Source organism: Phaenicophaeus curvirostris, chromosome 11, assembly GCF_032191515.1.
Source record: "Phaenicophaeus curvirostris isolate KB17595 chromosome 11, BPBGC_Pcur_1.0, whole genome shotgun sequence".
Classification (NCBI taxonomy): domain Eukaryota; kingdom Metazoa; phylum Chordata; class Aves; order Cuculiformes; family Cuculidae; genus Phaenicophaeus; species Phaenicophaeus curvirostris.
The window spans coordinates 2,704,600-2,725,438 of record NC_091402.1 but is presented as its reverse complement, the minus strand read 5'-3'; the positions used below and the strand labels follow the sequence as shown (position 1 = coordinate 2,725,438).

The 20,839-nt window shown below is 44.1% G+C and overlaps 1 protein-coding gene across 4 annotated transcripts in view; it reads left to right on the top strand.

Moving 5' to 3' along the window:
* FBLN2 (fibulin 2) overlaps positions 1 to 18,793 on the top strand; it is a 115,492-nt gene extending 96,699 nt beyond the window's left edge. For all 4 annotated transcript variants that reach the window (XM_069865655.1, XM_069865652.1, XM_069865654.1 and 1 more), the window contains exons 9-17: positions 3,646 to 3,780; positions 5,688 to 5,825; positions 6,132 to 6,275; positions 9,705 to 9,833; positions 10,316 to 10,441; positions 11,076 to 11,192; positions 11,559 to 11,687; positions 16,510 to 16,633; positions 17,595 to 18,793. In XM_069865655.1, the coding sequence (XP_069721756.1) occupies positions 3,646 to 3,780; positions 5,688 to 5,825; positions 6,132 to 6,275; positions 9,705 to 9,833; positions 10,316 to 10,441; positions 11,076 to 11,192; positions 11,559 to 11,687; positions 16,510 to 16,633; positions 17,595 to 17,952 (1,400 nt within the window). In that variant the 3' untranslated portion in view covers positions 17,953 to 18,793. The remainder of the gene's footprint in view (positions 1 to 3,645; positions 3,781 to 5,687; positions 5,826 to 6,131; positions 6,276 to 9,704; positions 9,834 to 10,315; positions 10,442 to 11,075; positions 11,193 to 11,558; positions 11,688 to 16,509; positions 16,634 to 17,594) is intronic.
* Positions 18,794 to 20,839: the final 2,046 nt, after the last annotated feature.

The window sequence follows — 20,839 nt, the reverse complement described above, 5'->3', positions numbered from 1 at the left end:
TAGTCCTTTGTTGATTCTGGAACAAATGTCTTCGTATAAAAGTCAAAAGATGCATCATATTTCTGCTGTATCATCTCTGCTATTTAAGTTCACATAGAGAACCATTTTATTTTTACAAGTGCATTTTAATTTGCTCAAAAAGCCAAGGCTTGAGCTTATGAAATAGCTTCAATTTGGGTAACTTTTCTAGAGGCTGGTCTAGGAGGCACCTGAGCTGCAGCGGAGTTAGGTGATAAACCTGGAAAAATGGAGAACCTGGAGACCTCTCGTTGTTAATGAAAGAAGCAGTGCCTGTGACTATAATGTCATGGGTGGACATCTTCACCTTCTTCACCTTGTCCTTCTCCCTATGTTTGTAACATTGTTTTTCTGACCATGACAGCTTTGGTTTTCTTCCTGTCTTTCAGAGCTCTGTGATCTCCTCTTATTAATGAGCATCTTATGGCATGAGGGCATGTTTACAACACTTTCATGGTTTAGAGCAGTAACATAATTTACTATCTTCTGGGTTTTCCTTAAATTGTCAAAATCTGCTATTTTTTTAAAATTATTATTTATTTAGAAATCATAGATACTGCATGGAAGGCTAATGAAATTACTTAGTTTAAATTTAATGACTGAGAAAACACCATTGGAAAGAAGGATGCCTTTCCAGAGGAAGTAATCGGATGGTGAGATGGCAGGTGGTATCTGTAGCTGGCTGCAGGCTGCCTGCTGTGTTGCCTGGCCTGACAGAGCCTGCTGCCTGTCCCACCCTTCTGGAAGTCAGGTCTGCTAAGGGAACAGCTGAAGAAACTGCTTTCTGCTTCTAAAAATCCTACTGTTTAACCCCTCCTGTTTTTCCTGGATTATGCAGTAGGGATGTGCCTGATGCATGTTCTGCATCTCCCAGAAGTGTTTTGAAACAAAATTAACGCATACTTGTCAGCAGCTTTGGCAGAAAGTGCTGTAGAAGGTGTGAAGTGCTGCCTTTCCTTCACTTTCTTCCTCTCCCATGACATTATAACAGAGTTTTAGTGTGACAGGTATAAGATAAACCTCAAGCACTACTAATCAAACAAATCCTAGAATGGTTTGGGGTTGGAAGGGACCTCAAAGCCCATCCAGTTCCTTTCCCGTGCCATGGCCAGGGACACCTCCCACTGGATCAGTTGCTCAAAGCCTCATCCAACAAATGAAAGACACAACTCTTATTTGTAAAGCAAAAAGACCCTCTTTGCCTTCCTTAAATAACCAGCCTCTGCATCTCTCCAAAGCAAGTTAGGTCTTTAGAAGGATCTTTGTAAAACAGTCTGGAATATTTGGAACTTTCTCTTTCTTTTTTGATGGGCGCGCCCTGGGTTCTCCCTTCTTACATGCAGCTCTGCTCTCTGTGAGGTGCCTGGAGAACAGTTGCTCTATTTAACATTTTCCCTACTTTTCTAATCAAGGGGAAAGCCACAAACATACTGTGGGGTTTTTTTTGTTCAATGCCTCACTGCAGCCATATCCGCTTCAGGTGCCCTTTTCCAGCTTAACTGTTTTTTCTTGCTCCATCTCAGACACCAGGAGGAAATCTCTGATAATCCGTTTGCAAATTCTTGTTGTTTTAATGATGTCACTCTTTGCATATTTTAGGAATGGGAGGAGCAATGGTTGTGCAGCAGCAAAACAGCTGATAACGTTTTATCTGTTGACTTCCCTTTAGTCAAACTGTGGAAGATTATAATTCCAGGTGCATTTCAAAAGCATATATCCACAGTTCCTGGAAGCCAACCATGCACATTGAAGAGCCACCAGCTGTTTAAATAGCTTGCACACGCCACCTTTGTGTAACTTTGTGACTGGATATTAAAATGTCTTTAGGCTTGAAAGCTCTGTGTTCTCCAGAGATAAGGGCCAGGTCAGATGATTTTGATGGGGATTGCTTTTCCTGGTGACTTTCAGGCAAAGTCATTACCACCACCCACTCACACACCAATGGGAGACTACTTTGCTGCTTTCTTTGCTGCTCCCATCCTGATTTTCCTTCTTGCCAGAGTGAGCATTAAATGGTTGTTTTATTGCTGAACCATAGGGACTGCGTAAGCATGGGATAGGTGGCTGCAAAATAACAGTGTGTCTATGTTAAACAGATGTATTCCATACTACAAACTGAGCTGAAGTCATTTGAAGAGGAAAAAAAAAAAATGACGAGAATCCACAGATGTAGGGCAAAAAAAGTCTGCATTTCACATCTTTATAAAACAGGCATAAAATGAATTTTTAATGCTGGAAGAGGGATTGCAAAAAACCAGCACTAGGTAAATGTTAATATTCCTTAGCAAAAACATCAGCTTCTTAGAGGCAACAGGTATGCTCAGGGACCATATTTCTGTTTCCAACAACAATTCCAGGGGAAAAAAGAGATATTACCTGATTACATTTAATTCTGTTTTTTTACTGACAGACTGAGGAATGTTGTTGCTACACAAACAGCTGTGGTATATTTCTCAAAAATTAACCATGTGGCTTGTTTTTAGCATATTACTGAATGATTTTCCTCTTATTCCTTTTTATTTTTTTAATAAATACAATCTTGCCATACCTTACAGCTGAAGGATTGGTAACAGCTATGGTCATGTTTGGCTTTTGTTAGCTCTAGAAGTACTTCTTAGCTTTATACAGAACTGTGAATGTGGAAGATTTTGTGGAGAATGACAAGGAAGTTTCTCTTCCCAGTCCCTACCTGTTTTTGGTTTGTATTTGCCCATCATGCTATTCTCAGCTTTCATTATTAAGATAAACAAAACCTGAATTTGGGATTTTTTCATCCAAGCCTGTCAAAATGTAGGTGTAGGTATGCCACAATTTTAAAGTGTGGCATATTCCATTCCGAAGTGTCTCCTACATCCTGCAATCTGGTATTTAAGGGATTTTTTAAAAGAATGTTTCTACCACTCCACCTGCTGAAATCAGATCTCTTTAAATATGTAAATACAAATTTGTAAGCTTGATTAAGCCTTTCGAATTCCTCTCTCCATACATTTGAGCCTTTAGGATTCTTCTTTCTACATATTTGAGCCTGTACGATTTCTCTTTCTATATTTTTGAGCCTGTAGGATTCCTCTTTCCATATTTTCTTGTGAATCCAGTTCCAGTGAGGCATTCCTTAGGAGCTAAGCAGTTGCAGGACCCCACCTGCAGCAAGGCAGGCAGCTCCAGTACCCATCTCTTGCTGCCGTTCCACACCAGTAACTCCTTTCTATCTGGCATGAAGATGCAGGAGTGATACAGCCTGAGCAATGAAAACCTGGTAATGAGCAATGAGCATTAATCACTCTCTCATTCAGTTGCCTGGGAAGTTTTTATCTGCTAAACCAGAAGCTGATTATCAATCCTCTGCCCACCCTGTGTTTAATCAGTTCTATCCATCCCTTGTCCTCAATGCCTACACCTTGGGGAGAGGGGAGGAGAAGGAAATCTCCCCATCATTTGTGTCTCTAGAGTTACTCTGTGCTACCAAAAGATCCTGGAATAAAACATTTCGTCACAACACTGCAGCCAACTCTATACTGATTTGGAAGAAATGGTTTCATCTGAGCTTTTGTCTCCTTCCAAAAGGGCAGAAAGAGGCAGATCACTTGATAAATATGATGCGATGACTTGTTTCACTATTTCTTGCAGACGTTAATGAATGCGTAACAGATGCGCACACCTGCCAGCGGAGAGAGCACTGCGTCAACACGATGGGATCATTCAAGTGTCTCCAGGAACTGAGCTGTCAGCCAGGTTATGAACTTAAGGATGGAGAATGTGTTGGTAAGACAAGTGTTTATGCTGTTTATGCTGAGGCAATTGTTGTCACCCAACAGGAAAGGAAAGACATTGCAAAGTGTTGTTTTGCGGCCAGTCTGTGACATCAGGGTTGTGCCTAGAAGAGGCTGATCATTGTGGAAATGTTTGGTTTCATAGGCCCTTCATTTATTTGAAACGGTTTCCAGTGATAACTATAAATAATTTGGAAAATGGATGAAACCTTAGAAATTAGGATGGACCCTGTTTTTAAGGGGTTAGAGAGACCTCACTGATGGAGGAGCTCCTATTACGTTCTTCTGCCTGGCTCTGCTTTTCTCAGAAGGGCTGACACCATTTGCAGTTGAGCACAGCCTGAATGGGTCACGGGGCTGACGCGCTCCAGTCCTTCCTGTCTTTAGGAGGTCCCTCTGTGGTTATTTACACTTTGAATACTCATGGGTTTAACAAGTTATTCTTCACCGTTCCTTCCTCCTTGGTCTATGTAGACATCCACAGTCACAGTGTAGCAGAAGATCCTCTGCAGCGCAGGAGCACGCAGGAGGCATATGCCATGCCTTCCAGGACAAAAACCGGAGTTATTTACTCCTATATTTTTTAAACAAAGAGTTTTGTAACAGCTGGAGCAAGATATGCTTAAGGAAAAGATTTCATCCTTGACGTGTAACATAAGGTCATAAAATAGAAATTATCAGGAATCTCCTTTTAGATACAGCTGTCATAAGTAAACCCTGGCTTACTTGAGAGGCTGTTTGTGAAAGTCTTGTTCTGTTGTCTGGTTCAATCGCATCTTGAACATTTATTGCCCATCTAAACTGCTTTCTGATCTTAAAGTTGGATTATAACAGATTCTAAAATTTACAACTTGTGTTAAAGTAGCCTTTGAATTAATGTCTTATAAGATTAAAATTCCAGAATTGCTCTGTGTAATATTGCTTACAGATAACTATTGAGTTTACAGATATTTATGAAATACTGAATTCCACATTTTATATTTGTCTGAGTTAATAAATATGGTAGGAAGACTGATTAACATAGTACCTTCTGGGGGACTGTTCCCTTGTGATCTTATCATTTAACTGAGGGATTAGAATAGAAAGAGGAGTGCCAGCAGCTCTTCACGCATCCACCTGGAAGAGTGGGGACTTCTATATTGTGGAGTTCTCTCCATTCGTGTTTCTCTTCTGGAGTCCTTTATGTCTGTATGTTCTGGAGTCCTCAGCACAGGAAGGACATGGATCTGTTGGAGTGAATCCAGAGGAGGCCATGGAGATGGTCTGAGGGCTGGAGCACCTCCTGTACGAGGACAGGCTGAGGGAGCTGGGGTTGTTCAGCCTGGAGAAGAGAAGACTTCAGGGAGACTTTAGAGCAGTACTGAAAGAGGCTCCAGGAAAGCTAGGGAGGGGCTCTTGATCAGGGAGTGCAGGGACAGGACAAGGGGGAATGGTTTTCAGCTGCAAGAGGGGAGATTGAGATGAGATTTTGGGAAGAAATGTTTTCCTGTGAGGGTGGGGAGGCCCTGGCCCAGGTTGCCCAGGGAAGCTGTGTCTTCCCCATCCCTGGAGGTGTTCAAGGCCAGGCTGGATGGGGCTTGGAGCCCCTGATCCAGTGGGAAGTGTCCCTGCCCATGGCAGGGGGGTTGAAACTGGATGGGCTTTTAGGTCCCTTCTGACCCAAACCATTCCATGATTGTATGAAGTTGCTGGACCTGACAAATTCCGCAGCCTGTGCTGAAGAGGATGTGCAAGAGCAAACACCGAAACCTCAGATTTCCCAAAGACATTGTTGAGTGTCAGGTTTAAATGATGCTTCCTAGTTTTCTTTCTGAGAAAAGAAGCTACAAACTAGTCATGAAGGCTATTGAAAGTTACAGGTTAACTAGTCACAATGTGGTCTTTTGATTTGATTACCAGATATTGATGAATGCGAGAGAGGAATTCATAGTTGCAAAGTAAACTTCGTTTGTCAGAATACAGAAGGATCGTTCTACTGTGAGTCAAAGCAGCGCTGCATGGATGGATTTTTACAAGACCCTGAGGGAAACTGTGTTGGTAAGTGTGGCCAGTGCGATGTGCAGCAGCTCTGCCCAGCTCCTGCACCTTTTAGTCTGTTCAAGGGGTGCATATTGACCACAGCTAATCTACCTTAAATCCTGCTGTGAATTAAATTTAAACCTTACTTTTCTTTAGAAGATATGCGTACTTGCATATTCAATTTGAAAGTGTTACCACAGCAGAGCTTCATCAGCCTTATCTTTGTAGGACAATAAATTGACCTGAAGGAGGTGAGATCTGGAAGAAAAGCGACTAGAAAGGTTAAATAGCTTCTCTAACTATTCTAATCATTTTCTTCACCAGATATTAATGAATGCACATCTCTCCCTGAGCCATGTAAACCAGGATTCAACTGCATCAATACCGTTGGCTCTTACACCTGCCAAAGGAACATGCTGACATGCAGCAGAGGCTACCACTCCAACGAGGAGGGAACCCGATGCATCGGTAAGGCACCCAGTGTCTAGTCTGGTGCCCTTTCAGACGGAAAAGTATATTTCAGTTCTAATAAGGGGGTTTCAGTTACCTCCAGAGTGGTGAATTTGAGGAATGGGAATTTGCTGTGTGCATTTTCTGTCCAAGCAGCTCAATGAACTCTTTGCACTACAGGATGCTGCAATGATGCTTGGCTGCTGCATGGAGTTCTAGGAACATCGGGTGATGCTGGGTTTGACTGCATATGGAACTTACTGGCTTCTGTTCTGGAGTGAATGTCATTTAGTGATTATTTAAACTCATGCTCTCAGTCAAAGCCATGATCCTTCAGTATTTTTTATCAGTATCTGACTGTAAGTGATATGATTTTCTGCATCGGGTGCAGAAAATGAGAAACGCTGAGTTTGTGGACTCAGGAGAGTACTTAGTGGATGTTCTTTGTAGTGCTAGGAGTGCTATTCCCCATGTACATCCCGTTGTGTGTATGTTTAGGATAAATACTTTGTGTTAAAATATTCATATGGCTGGCATGTTGCTTGATGCCGATCCGTATTTGTTCCGTTGTGTTTATGGAGTTACAGACTCAGAATAGCAGATTTCAGCTCTTAGGAGCATTTGTTCTGTAAGGTAACACGCCAGGCACAGGGGGATTGAAGGCTTGGTCCTTGGTGCCCAAAGCAAGGCTGGCTCTACTTTCTTTAATTCCCCATGTTCTGCGTTACACCAGGTAGGAAATCATAAAATGACAGCAAGATAAAAAAAAAAAAGTGACAAATCAGCATTTTGGTTAGTGATGTTCTCCTAATGATTTCTACTTACGTTCCCTTTGAATAAAAGGAAGAATGAAAACCAAACAGAACACACTGTTGTGATACTACAAGGGAATAGAAGCCGTGTTGGCAGTTGTTGATTAATTTGTAGCAACTTATAGTGTAAAATAGTGGTGGAAACAGACTCCATTTCTGCATAAATTTCTGCATTCCCCCTTTAGCTCTTCACTCTGCACTGTCTTCTGTCATTTATTCTGCCCCCAGGACTATGCAGACCACGCTTGGCCGGTGAGAAGGTGGGGAAGATTTGGAAATAGTGGAAGATGGGGATGGTTTTTGTGTAGAACTGAAGAAATGGGAGAAAGCTTCCTAATACAGCTCTAGGGCATTGTGTTTTGTAAGTTATTGGCAAACTAGTGCAGTGTCATTTGTTGATGCTATACATCAGCCAGAAATATTCTGGCTGTTACGAAGGGAAGGTCCAAAGGCCCTGTTTCTCAGTGCTGTGTAGGCACTTCAGCTAGATTTGATCGGTCCTGTTTCAGCAAGGTTGACTGGGCTAGGTACGTTTGTAGAATATGAAGTGTGATGGCCCTGAAATTAATTTTAGGGTTACCCCCATGCCAAGGTCTCCATCAATGTCATCGTTGAACAGCTTGGAAGTCCTGGCTGTAGAGCCGATGGCCTTTGCTTGCAACCCCACTACTGGCTTGCAAATTACGTTCTTGAATTTCAAGCTGATGACTTATTAAAGGAATCCAGCTTATTCTAGTAATTCCTAAAAGAGAGTGGCTGTGTGTAAATACGTGACAGAGGAGGAAATTGCCATTATTTGTACAGCATTTGTATCTTTAAAGTGTGATGAGATAACACAATGCGTTGTGGTTACTGATGGTATTTTGTCTCCACTTCACAGGATTGAAAATGCTTTTAAGGAGCGGGTGTTCTGCTTCTCTGGTTTTAGTTAGGGAAAACAAATATTTGATGTTAATTGGTGATTTCTCTGGCTTTGCTCTGTGCACTCTGTTTGCAGTCTGTACCTTTTGGTATTTTTTTGGTATGGCTTTCTTTAAGTAGGCAGAGAACATGGAGAATAAAGAAGAAGAGTATATGGTCCTAATTTCCCCTCTCTGTGATAAAGACTGGTTTCTTTATGGCATTACAATAACTGATTAGATTCCTGATTCATTTATTCACAGTAGTAAATACATTATCTGCACATCTCTCCCCAATTGTACAGTCATCTTCTCTCCTTAGAGGATCCATCTCTAAAATGTTCATGTTTTCTGATTTAATAAGGGGGATTAAGCTGAAAGCGGAAGGTTTAGATGAGATCTTGGGAAGAATTTTTTTCCTTTAAGGGTGGGGTGGCCCTGGCCCAGGTTGCCCAGAAAACTCTTGGGTGCTCCATCCCTGGAGGTGCTCAAGGCCAGGTTGGATGGGGCTTGGAGCAACTGGATCCAGTGGGAGGTGTGGATTCAGTGGGATCCATGGCAGAGGAGTTGGAACTAGATGGGCTTTGAAGTCCCTTCCAATCCAAATCATTCCATGATTCTATGAATCTGTGTTGAAATATTGAACAAAGTATTTTTAGCACCTCTTGTCAGGCTTGATAACAGTGACACTTTTCTGCATCCAAGTTTTTCAGATAAGTAACTTGCTCACTTCCTCTCACTTCCGTATCAGTTTCTTAGCAAGTGGCTGCTTTCCGGAGCACTCTCCAAGGCCGTTGTTTGGTAGAGAACTGCCTGGGAACCCTCTGAAATGAAACAGTGCTTAGATTTGTGACTTCAAAAAGGGCAGTATGGAGAACACCCAGCCTTAGCTTACCATCTTAATATTTCATTAACAGGGATTTGGATGGTAGAAGTAGTTGAAGATGTGAAGGAAGCAGACCCTGGTGTCCTAAGAAATGGAAGAACTCAGAATACTTGAAGAAATACAAGTTTCTGAGCATTAGTCAGACATCTTGATGCTTCTTGTCACAGATGGCAGCAGGGATTCGTTAGGTACTGATGAGCTATTTAGTTATGTTGCAAGTCTTGTAAATCAGTGTGTATTGAAAACTCACATCTTTATCGGTGGGTTTTTAAAATCAGATTGGAAGTGAAGCATGTGAATGGAGAAGCAACAGGTTTGTTGGTATTGGATTTTGGATGGGAGGCCATGGTGAATATCAAAATGTGAGTTGATTGAGAAAAGGAAAAAGATCGGTGCTGGGAAAGAGCAAAAGGTAGACAGCAGAAGCAAGATTTATAGGGCAGCTGGGGATAAAAATTGCTTTAATTGAAGAGATGAGCAGGATTTCTGGCTAGTTCTTGTTTTGCTTCGGATGCCTTGCTGTGACTCATGTAATGGCAGATCATCAGAATAGGGTGTTTAAATGTCATGGTTTGATGTATTTACATTGAAATGCAGAATATGCTAGGAAAGCACCATTGCGGTTACAGCTACCATTTTCACTTTTAAGGTAATATATTGCTTTTCCAAAGTTTGAGAGTTCTGTAAAGCTGACTCTGAGAAGAACACAGTGGGAAAAGCTGATATTCTTTGTTCTGTCCTGGGGACAATAATAACAGTTTCTATTCCTGTTATTTAATTTTTTTTTTCTTCATAAATGTTGATTTTCAGCAAACTGTATTTAAACTAATTGTTTTATCTGGTTCTGCAGATGTGGATGAATGTCAAACTGGTGTACACCGTTGCGGCGAAGGGCAGATTTGTCATAATCTTCCTGGGACTTATCGCTGTGACTGCAAGATGGGATATCAGTACGACACATTCAGCAGGAGCTGCATTGGTATGTAAGGCGCGAGATGAGATGAAACGACTGATTGATTGAGCCTTGGACATCAAGGCAGTATTTAGCACCGTTGTAGTGCACAGTTATTAGTTCTGCAATGCAGTGCCTCAAAAGAGAATGGGATCACCTCCAAGGCAGTTGTCGCTTGGTACGTGTAGAGCTCTGCCGTGACTTTGGACCAGATGCCCTTGGTTTGGTTTAGCTGTAGGTTATCAATTAAAGACATCTGCAAAGAACTTCCCTGTGGGTTACGCTTCTGCTGCAGTAGGAATTTATCTTTCTGAAGATTTCACAAGACACATTGTATTTTCTCGCTACTGTGCACCAATTAGAGTACAAAGTCGGGCAGCATAAAACCTGAGGTTGCAGCATTCCATGCGCTGCAAATCAATCTCTGACTCTTCTTAAAATATCCTCCTACATCTTGTTTGGTGCTTTGGTTTCTAAGTTGATTGTATATTTGCATTTTATGCTGGCAGATATAAATGAGTGCTGGAATTACCCTGGACGCCTGTGTCAGCACACGTGTGAGAACACCCCTGGGTCCTACCATTGCACGTGTTCTTCTGGTTTCCGCTTGTCTTACGATGGGAAGCATTGCGAAGGTATCAGACTTTCTTCCCATGAAGAAGAAATTGGAGCATGGATTAGGAGACTTAGAAGAGGCGCTGACATAAAATATAAATACAGTAAACTTGTGATTTGTGTATGCTCAGATTGGCAGATATTCAATCAAACACTCGAAGTGTCTGATGAAAGCCGACAAGTTTCTTCTTTTTCCTCCTTTCTCTCACATACTTTTTCCTTTCCTTCTAGATAAGAGAGAAGGAGAACATAACAAAGGTAGAACAGGAGACTTTTCATTCAAATTTTAATAAAGATGAAACTTAGTAGTGACAAATCTTGAATTTAACTTTAATTGAATGGAAAATTTTAAGTTCTCCATGACTTTTTTAAGGCTGTAATTACTTATTTTTAATCAATTGAAACATATAAAGTCTGCAATGCATGTTTGCCTTTGCATGTGTTTTCATTGGCCTATATAGAAATGAAATTAAGGTGCAACAGACATTCTAACGCTTCTTGGCATCTGCCTAGGGAGCAGAAACCTCTTCCTGGGACCAATTAGTCCATCCTTATTCCATCTGACCAGCAGGAAATGTTAGATTTTCTCAGAGGCAAGAAATGGTGGAAGATGCTGTTCTGAACCTGTGTCTGTGGGTTTGTTTTTGGGTACAGATGTGAATGAATGCGATACCAGTCCCTGCAGCCAGGAGTGTGCCAATGTTTACGGTTCCTATCAGTGTTACTGCAGACAAGGGTTCCAGCTGGCGGAAGATGGGCATTCGTGTAAAGGTAAGAACCCTGCTTTGTCATGGCAAGTTAAATATGTGTGTACTCTTCAACAGTCAGGGCTGTTGAACTCCCAGCAGCACCCAGCACTGCGGCTGATGCCCAAGGATGATTCCAGGTTCTGCCCTGCTGCAGAAGGAAGCCTCGGCTACTGGAAAATGCAATTCATTTGCATACCTCCCGCCTGGGGCTGAAATACAATTGTGTGACTGTATAACTGGTGATGCATGCAATGTCATGGATGCATTCTTCTTTAGGAATATATTATGAATGTGTCAGATAAGAATTTCTTTGTTTTCTACAGCCTCTCTTTTCAGATTTCTGTTTTTATTTTTTTTTCATGTGTTTGTAATTGTGTTTTCTTAACAGATATTGATGAGTGCGCACAAAGTGCCAGCCTTCTTTGTACTTTCCGCTGCGTGAATGTTCCTGGTAGTTACCAATGTGCTTGTCCTGAGCAGGGATATACCATGGCAGCAAATGGAAGAACCTGTCGAGGTAATGAGGGGTTCAGGAACTGAAAGGGTTATCATCATAGAATGGCTTGGGTTGGAACAGACCTCAAAGCCCATCCAGTTCCATGCCTGCCATGGGCAGGGACACCTCCCACTGGATCAGAGGCTCCAAGCCCCATCCAACCTGGCCTTGAACCCCTCCAGGGATGGGGCAGCCACCACTGCTCTGGGCAACCTGGGCCAGGCCCTCCCCACCCTTATAGCAAAACGTTTCTGCCTAAAATCTCATCTCAATCTCCCCTCTTGCTGAAAACTGTTCCTCCTCGTCCTGTCCCTGCACTCCCTGATCAAGATCCTCTCCCCAGCTTTCCTGTAAGCATAGCATGAAGCTTTTAATCCTTGTAGTGTTCTAAGCCATTATGGTTATTCAGTCAGGTCTCCATTTTTTGTATTAAGCACCGTTAAAACACCAGCATTAGATAAAGTTGCCAAATATTGGTATCTGCAATGTCAGCTTTCTCCTGTGTTAGAAAAATATACTGTGGCAACCCAGCTGTTGATGTGAGCTAATTGCTTAAATTAATTCCTGAGGGAGTCACTTTGTCATTCAAATTGGGGCACTTGATTACTTGCATGAGCTGTGTGTGCACCTTGGCACAGCAGTAAGTGATCTGGATTTTTAGAGGTGCCAGATGTAGAAATCCTTGGCCTCATTATAAGTTGCAGAGAAGCGGGAGTGTGAATGTGGGAGCTGTAAAGGGGACTTGGACATCCTGGAGCCTGTTGCCTCAGCTTCGTTATGTTGGCATCGGAGACTGTTACTGTAAATGGCACAGACCCTCCCGCCACACACCCCTTTCCTTCAGATTCAGAGAAATGGCTTTGGGGTGCCTGGCATCTGGTGCACAGCTGCCTGTTCCTGAGGTGAAACCCCATCTTTTCCAAAGGATGCACTGAGGCTCTGATGATGATTGAAGATCTGATTACCTCCGTGTACCCCATGTGCATTCCTGCAGTCAGTTACTCGAACTACCAGGCATTTCCTGCTTTTATTTTTTTCAGGAGCTCTTCATGTAGCTTTTGGTTCTGTATCTCCTCTGCTTACATTCTCTCCTCAGTGGCAACTGCAGTGAGTTTACACTGTGTAAATCACAAACAGCATGAGCATACTTGATCCTGACTTTGGAGCAAAGAAACAAGCTAAATGACAATTAAAATATTTTTAAAGGCATTTTTTTTTTACTAAAAGAAAAAATTAAAAAAGCCTTTTTAAGTATGAATGCAGTTAAATCCATGTGCACTTAAATTCCTGTGTCAAAGTCACCCTAAGAAAACTGCAGCTATAATTCTCCTCAGACTTTATTTGTTTTTACTCCCTGCTAACTTTAAATGCTGGCAGTTTAGCTGCCACCCCTGCCAGCAATGAGATTTGAGCTGAGGACGCCTTCCAGAGTTAACAGTGTGAGTCACTGCGTCCATCAGCCAGCCCATCTTTTCAGAGCCCATCGTGCTCCGGCGCTGGAGGAGGAGGAAGAAGGTTTGCCCCACAGACCTATGGATCGCACTTGCATTGTCTGCGTCGTGTGAAATCTCACTGCACACCCACCCAGAAAGTTCTTGGAGGTGCTTTTTGCAGTCCCTGTGCCACCTGGTCTCGTGCTCTTCATAAAGGGTGGAACTGTTCTACGCACAAAACCCAGCGCATCCACGGCAGCTGCATTCATGGCTGAGTAAGATGCAGTCAGCCTAGCCCTGGACACGACCCTCTGGGTACGTGGCCTCTGTTTGAGCTCTGCAGTTGTTGGTACAAATTTGGACAAGCTTATATATTGAGGTGACTCTGAAAACCTGGCCAGAGAGACGGTCTGAATTGATGTCAGCTGACCTAAACTCAAGGGTAGGTAGGTTTCTACCAGTTAAAGATGTGGCTGCAGTTGCTGATCATCTGACCAGTTCCTAAGCATTACTAGTGGTACGTTCTTTGTCCCCGTGTTGTTCAAACAGATGAGCTGTATCTCATGTGACGGCATCTCAGCATACGGATCTTCTTAGAGGAACTGCCTGTGGTATTTTGCAGCACGGCCAGGCTGGGGAGCGAGTGCTTTCATGACAATGATTGCAATATGGAAGAAATTTTCCTTTCACCTGGGGCACTTCTGAGAATCCGCAAGGGATTTAATTTACTTTGATTCTCCCCTACTTCCTTTTGTACATTTTTTTTTGCGAGACTTTTAACCCAGCCAGTGTATGAGATCAGTTCTCATCCCAGGGGAATGGAAAGGGTGGGAGGCCATAGTTTTCCTCTAAGAATCTTTCTCTTCTGTGACAGTTGGCAGAACTGAAGAGCCCTACACAGTCCATGCGGTTTGTCTGCTAGTATTTATTTCATTTTAAAGCCTCTGTGTGTTGTCTAGACATTTGGGAGTACACAATGTGACTGTGAGGTCTTTGCCAATATTTTCTGCTCATGCTGAATCCTTGTTATTGCATCTTGTTTTCAGCATTTTAAGGTCCATGGCTTGGGCAAGTGCATGTGCATTATTTAGGTAACCACATTTATGCTCTAGACCATAGTGTCTTTGAGCTTTAAGTGTTCTTTTTGTCTTCTACAGCATTACTTCTCATTATGAGGAGATAGTTATATTTAACTTAAATTTTCAGAAATGCGTCTTGTTCTAAAATGTTCTTCAATTCCTGTGCTTCATGACAGCCAGTCTCGTGAAGCTGGCATCTCTTGGATCATGCAGGTGTACAACAGTGAATATTTTTGCTTTCTGTTTGCCCCCTGCTTTAATCCAGACAGACTTTCATGCGTAGATGAATTCTTCTCCTAGCATAGCCCAGCTTTCTCTTTTCTCAAGAAGTCAGTGGGAAGGTCCTGCTGGGTTCTCCCATGGGTTGGCTATATTCTGAAGGGATTTATTCCTGAGGAATAGCTTTCATCACAGTAGGCCGTGAATGGCTGAACATAGGTCATCCCTCCATCTGGTGTGAGAAGGTCTATCTGAAGAGTAGAACATGGGGGAACGTTCATTGGCTTGGGATGTGTGGACAATGCACAGCCTGGTCCATGAAGAAGGCGCTGTTACAATCACACATGTTATGCAGCGTATGAAGCATTTATACAGTGGCCACCTTTCACCAAGGAGAGTCCATTGTTTCCTGTCCTCACCACACACCAGCCCATGTCCATCCTCTGCTGTTTGAAACCAGTTAGATGCTTCCCTCAGCCACTGAGCTTCGCACACGTGCGTTGTGCTTAACTGCTTGTTTAGAAACACCATCCATGACACAGGCTTGCTCTAAGCATGAAGCTGTGTTCAGGGGCTATCAGTGATCTGTGAAGCTGTAAGAACGGGGCTATCAGTGATCTGTGAAGCTGTAAGAACTGGCCCATCACTTTCAGGAAGCTCTTTACAAATTTTCTTAAATCAGAGCAGCTGTGGAAAGCTCGCACAGCATCTGTGGGGATGGACAGGTTGGGTGGTCTAAGAAGTTTAGGGTTCCACTGACTTGGGCTACCAGTATCTGGTTATTTTGTTCCGTTTCCTTCCAGACTAGTTTATAATCACAGAATCATGGGACTGTTTGGGCTGAAAGGGACCTCAAAGCCCATCCAGTTCCACCCCCTGCCATGGGCAGAGACAGCTCCTACGGGATCAGGTTGCTCAGAGCCCCATCCAGCCTGGCCTTGAACCCCTCCAGGGATGGGGCAGCCACCACTGCTCTGGGCAGCCTGGGCCAGGGATGCCCCACCCTCACACCAAAACATTTCTTCCTCACATATCATCTCAATTTCCTCTCTTTCAGCTTAACACTCTCTTGGCTTCAAGGATTGACCATGATGGTGATAATCTCCCCTCTTTCAGCTTAAAACTGTTTCCCCTCATCCATCCTATCCTTGCCTTCCCCAGCTTTCCTGGAGCCCCTTTCAGTATTGGAAGCTGCTCTAAGGTCTCCAGGCTGAACAACTGCAACTCTCTCAGCCTATCTTCCTATAGGAGGTGCTCCAGCCCTCAGGTCATCTCCATGGCCTCCTCTGGACTCGCTCTAAGAGATTCAAATCCTTCTTTTCCGACACCTTCAGAGCAAGGGAGACCATGACGACACTGGCAATTCTGTCTAGATGTTCGTGCTTGATTGGAACTGTGTGTGCTTTGTTTCATTGCACTGTGATGTGGCAAGGCAGGAGGATCTTGGGTTTCTTTCTTTCTGTCTGTCTGTCTTTCTTTCTGTCTTTCTTTCTCCACTGGAAGTGAAACCCTGCGTTGCCTCAGATGTGTCTGGAATGAGGAATAACTGCTAGGTTCACAGGAGTTCGCAAATGTTTGCAAAGTACAGGTGAAGAAACAACTTCCTCTGTGGGCTGAAGGGCAGCCCTGGCCAGGCGCTGGCCACGCTCCCTGCTGAGCTGGGCAGGACTATCAAATATGAGCTGCTTGTAGGGAAGTGTGGACTCCCTTCTTTATTACACATGCTGCTGAGAGGTACTGTCACCTCTTACTAATTAGTAAAGTCAAGAAAGGTAGGGTTTTTTCCTGCAGAACTCATGAATTCTAGTGGAATTGGAATCAGCGTGATTTACCCTGTCACTCCAAATGCCGGAGAATGTCTGTGCACAGAGATGGACCTGGCACACCTCCCCTGACTGTCCATTTCATACCCCCCAGGGTTCTCGTGCTCCTGGTCTGCAGTAACACATGGCAACTGACGGTTGAAAACAGGAGTCCTCAGCTTGCAGAGCCAAACCCACTGACTTTTCCTTCTCGTGCACAGAGAGCTTCATAAGCAGAACCCAGCCTATAAATGGTTACTTCTTATTTTTTAACTTAGCCTGTCTTTCTCCTTGTGCTTCTTCTTGTTAGATATCGACGAATGTGCAATTGGAACCCATAACTGTTCAGCTGCGGAGACGTGCTATAACATCCAGGGCAGCTTCCGCTGCCTGTCCTTCGAGTGCCCTTCCAACTACAGAAAAGTGTCTGACATGTAAGTATTGCCATCGCCACAGAGCCAGCAGCCCAGGCCAGTGCTTTAGGTTGCCCTCAGAGCTCTAAGAAGATGCTTTGGCACCCAGAGCACATAGATTTTCTCCATACAGAGTTTCTGTCCACTTGTCCTTCTCCCAAGCCCTGGAGGCCCCACTTGCCCTCCAGCCGTTGCTGTTACAGCTGTACTTGCTGCAGCTCTAAAAGGGCTCTATTTAGAGTTAAGTTTTTTAAAAAAAAGATCTTTTCTGCTGCTGGTATCATTGCATTAGCTGCCAGGCTGCTCAGTACGCCACTTTTACAGTGGTTTGGGGGCTCCCTGTTTAATATTCAGTTTGCAGCTCCTGAGAGAGTGTTGAAATGTTGAAGGGGAGCAGGATAATGAGCTTGCAAAGTTCTGGGAATGGCGCATCCCCCAGCTCCTTAGCAGCTGAGGCTCAGGACCCCCAGAACTTCCCTGCCCATTTCCTCCCCCCCCTTCCCCCCCCCCCCCACCCGCTGTATTTAGTTGCTTGTGACTTAAAACATACTTTTCCTGCCTTGTAGAATTTTGCAGCTTTGCAGGTTGAGAAGCTCGTTTCCCATTCCTGTGTCTCAACTACTTTCCAAGTGGTTTTGTTCTTATTTTCTTGAAGCCCTGTCCCAATCTTGTGCTGTCAGTGATGAATCCCAGACTCCTCGTCTAAGCCCTGTGCTGCTCACAGCATGACTCTGGCTCTTTCCTTCTCGTGGAGCCTTCCAACACAGCTCCCCATGTCTGTGATCTTTTTCTTACATTTACTCAGACAATTATATCATTTGCAAATGCTTTATGGGCACTGTAAAAGCAGAACGAGCAGCTGGTGGTTACACAGCTGAAGTTTGGGACTCTGCTGCATCTAATATTTTGGCACTGCTCTGAAATACAGGTATTTACCTGCTGTTACATGGACACTGAATGTGCTTCATTTCTCATCTCTTAGGAGGTGTGAACGAATCAGTTGTTTTAATTACCTGGACTGCCAGAACACCCCCGTGCGCATTACCTATTACCAGCTGAACTTCCAAACCAATATTGTGGTCCCAGCTCATATTTTCCGCATTGGACCATCGCCTGCCTATGCTGGAGACAACATAATCCTTACTATCACCAAGGGAAATGAAGAAAACTACTTCAGCACTCGAAGGCTGAACTCGTACACAGGCATTGTCTATCTTCAGCGACAAGTGAAAGAGCCTAAAGACTTTTTGTTAGATGTTGAAATGAAACTGTGGCGTCAGGGAACATACACTACTTTTCTTGCCAAAATTTACATTTTCATCACAGCTCATGCGTACTGAGGCATGTATTGACATTGGATTTTATTGGTGCTATGCTCTTTACCTGTTCTACCAAAGCTTAATACTGTTGAACTGGCATTTAATGTATTTAGCCTTTATATTATTTTTCTATCATCGCTTTAAACTTTTTTATTGGTTGTGTAAATTAAGTTAATTTTTATCTTTTTTGTTTGTTTGTTTTCTTATGTAATTCTTTACATCATCGTTTGACAATGAGTGAAGGAAGGGTTAGAAAGAACTGTACACACATTGTGTTAAATGCTGGAACCTTTTCTTAGAAATTATTTTTAGGCTTAGTCACATCCGCAGGGAATTGCACTAGAGAGGAAAGACATTCACTTGGGAGTGTTGGTTTTTGCCACTAAGGGGAAAAGCTTTGAGCAATTTCTCTTTATTCCAGAAACTTATTGTTTGGCTTAGCCACTGACTTCATTGAGGTTTCTCTGTGTTGAGATGCAGTGTCAAAGGCCGTATGCGATGGTTAGCTCACCTCATATTACCAGTTTATTTCCCTCCTTCCAACTTTCATAATATGTTGCCTAGAAATATATATAAATAAAAGAAAAATCCACCAGTGAAAAAGCCTATGAATGAGTCTTGCTTTGGTGGGACTGCTTATATGCTAAAAATTACCAAGAGCAAGGCATTAAGAGAATGTCAGGCTGCAGGGTAAGAGCTCACATTGCTGTTGTTGGGCTTCCTCTCTACACAGACTCATTCTGGTTAGGAAACTAAAAGTGCTGATGGAGTAGATTGTAACTCTTAGAGGAATATCGAAGAGGAAATATAGATATAATGAAATATGCAACTCCTGCTCTTTATTTTAAAGCTTGGCTGTGCTGGGGGGATGGTGGGAGCACCCAGGGCTGGAGTTCAGGGGCTCTGGGAGCAGCTGAGGGACCTGGGGCTGTTCAGCCTGGAGAAGAGGAGGCTGAGGGGAGACCTCATCGCTCTCTACAGCTTCTGGAAAGGAGGTTGTAGTGAGGTGGGTGCTGGGCTCTTCTTCCAAGGAGCAAGGGATGAGACGAGAGGAGATGGCCTCAATGCCCAGAGGACATCTAGATTGGATATCAATAAACATTTCCTCACTGAAACGTTTCCTCCCTTTCCATCATCTTCCAACAGTCCTGGAAGACTGGGGAAGTCCCACTGGACTGGAGGCTGATGTCGTGCCCATCTACAAGAAGGGTCGCAGGGAGGATCCAGGAAACTACAGTCCTGTCAGTCTGACCTCAGTGCCAGGGAAAGTCATGGAGCAGGTGATCTTGAGAGCTATCATGAAGCACATGCAAGAGAACCAGGTGATCAGGCCCAGTCAACATGGGTTCACAAAAGGCAGGTCTTGCCAAACTAACCTGATCGCCTTCTATGACAAAGTGACCCGGCTGCTGGATGAGGGAAAGGCTGTGGATGTATCTTCCTGGAATTCAGTAAAGCCTTTGACACAGTTTCTCACAGCGTTCTGCTTGAGAAACTGTCAGCCTCTGGGCTGGACAGGCGCACACTCTCCTGGGTGGAAAACTGGTTGGCTGGAGGGCCCAGAGAGTGGTGGTAAATGGAGTTAACTCCAGCTGGAGGCCAGTGACAAGTGGGGTTCCCAGGGCTCAGTGCTGGATCCAGCCCTGTTCAATGTCTTTATCAATGACCTGGATGAAGGCATCGAGTGCACCCTTAGCAAGTTTGCGGACGACACTAAGCTGGGTGGAAGTGTCGATCTGCTGGAGGGCAGGGAGGCTCCAAAGGGATCTGAACAGGCTGGATCCCTGAGCAGAGTCCAATGGGATGAGGTTTAACAAGGCCAAATGCCAGGTCCTGCACTTGGGGCACAACAACCCTGTGCAGCTACAGACTAGGAGAAGTCTGGCTGGAAAGCTGCCTGGAGGAGAGGGACCTGGGGGTGTTGGTTGACAGCGACTGACCATGAGCCAGCAGGGGCCCAGGTGGCCAAGAAGGCCAATGGCATCTTGGCTTGGATCAGAAACGGCGCAACCAGCAGGTCCAGGGAGGTTATTCCCCCTCTCTACTCGGCACTGGTGAGACCGCTCCTCAAATCCTGTGTTCAGTTCTGGGCCCCTCACCACAAGAAGGATGTTGAGGCTCTGGAGAGAGTCCAGAGAAGAGCAACGAAGCTGGTGAAGGGGCTGGAGAACAGGCCTGATGAGGAACGGCTGAGAGAGCTGGGGGTGTTTAGCCTGGAGAAGAGGAGGCTGAGGGGAGACCTCATTGCTCTCTACAACTACCTGAAAGAAAGTTGTGGAGAGGAAGGTGCTGGCCTCTTCTCCCAAGTGACAGGGGACAGGACAAGAGGGAACGGCCTCAAGCTCCACCAGGGGAGATTTAGGCTGGACATTAGGAAAAAATTTTTCACAGAAAGGGTCATTGGGCACTGGAACAGGCTGCCCAGGGAGGGGGTTGATTCCCCTTCCCTGGAGGGGTTTAAGGGACGGGTGGATGAGGTGCTAAGGGGCATGGTTTAGTGTTTGAACAGGAATGGTCGGACTCGATGATCCGGTGGGTCTCTTCCAACCTGGTGATTCTATGATTCTATGATTCTATGAAAGGGTTCTCAGGCACTGGAACGGCTGCCCAGGGAGGTGGTGGAGTTCCCATCCCTGGGGGGGTTTTAAAGCTGTGTGGATGTGGCACTTGGGGACATGGATTAGTGGAGGAGTTGTCATTGTGAGGTTTAAGGTTGGACCCTTAAAAGTCTTTTCTAACCTAAACAATTATGTGAATCACTTGCAATTTTAAATAAACAAAAAGAGGATTTGGCACTTCCGTGAAAAAGGGAAGCTTCTATGTAGTTACTAGAAGTTGCAGTGGAAAATGGAGTTAAGGTGGATTTGTATGATTGCATTTAGAAAACCTCAGAAGGTTGGAGCTGCAT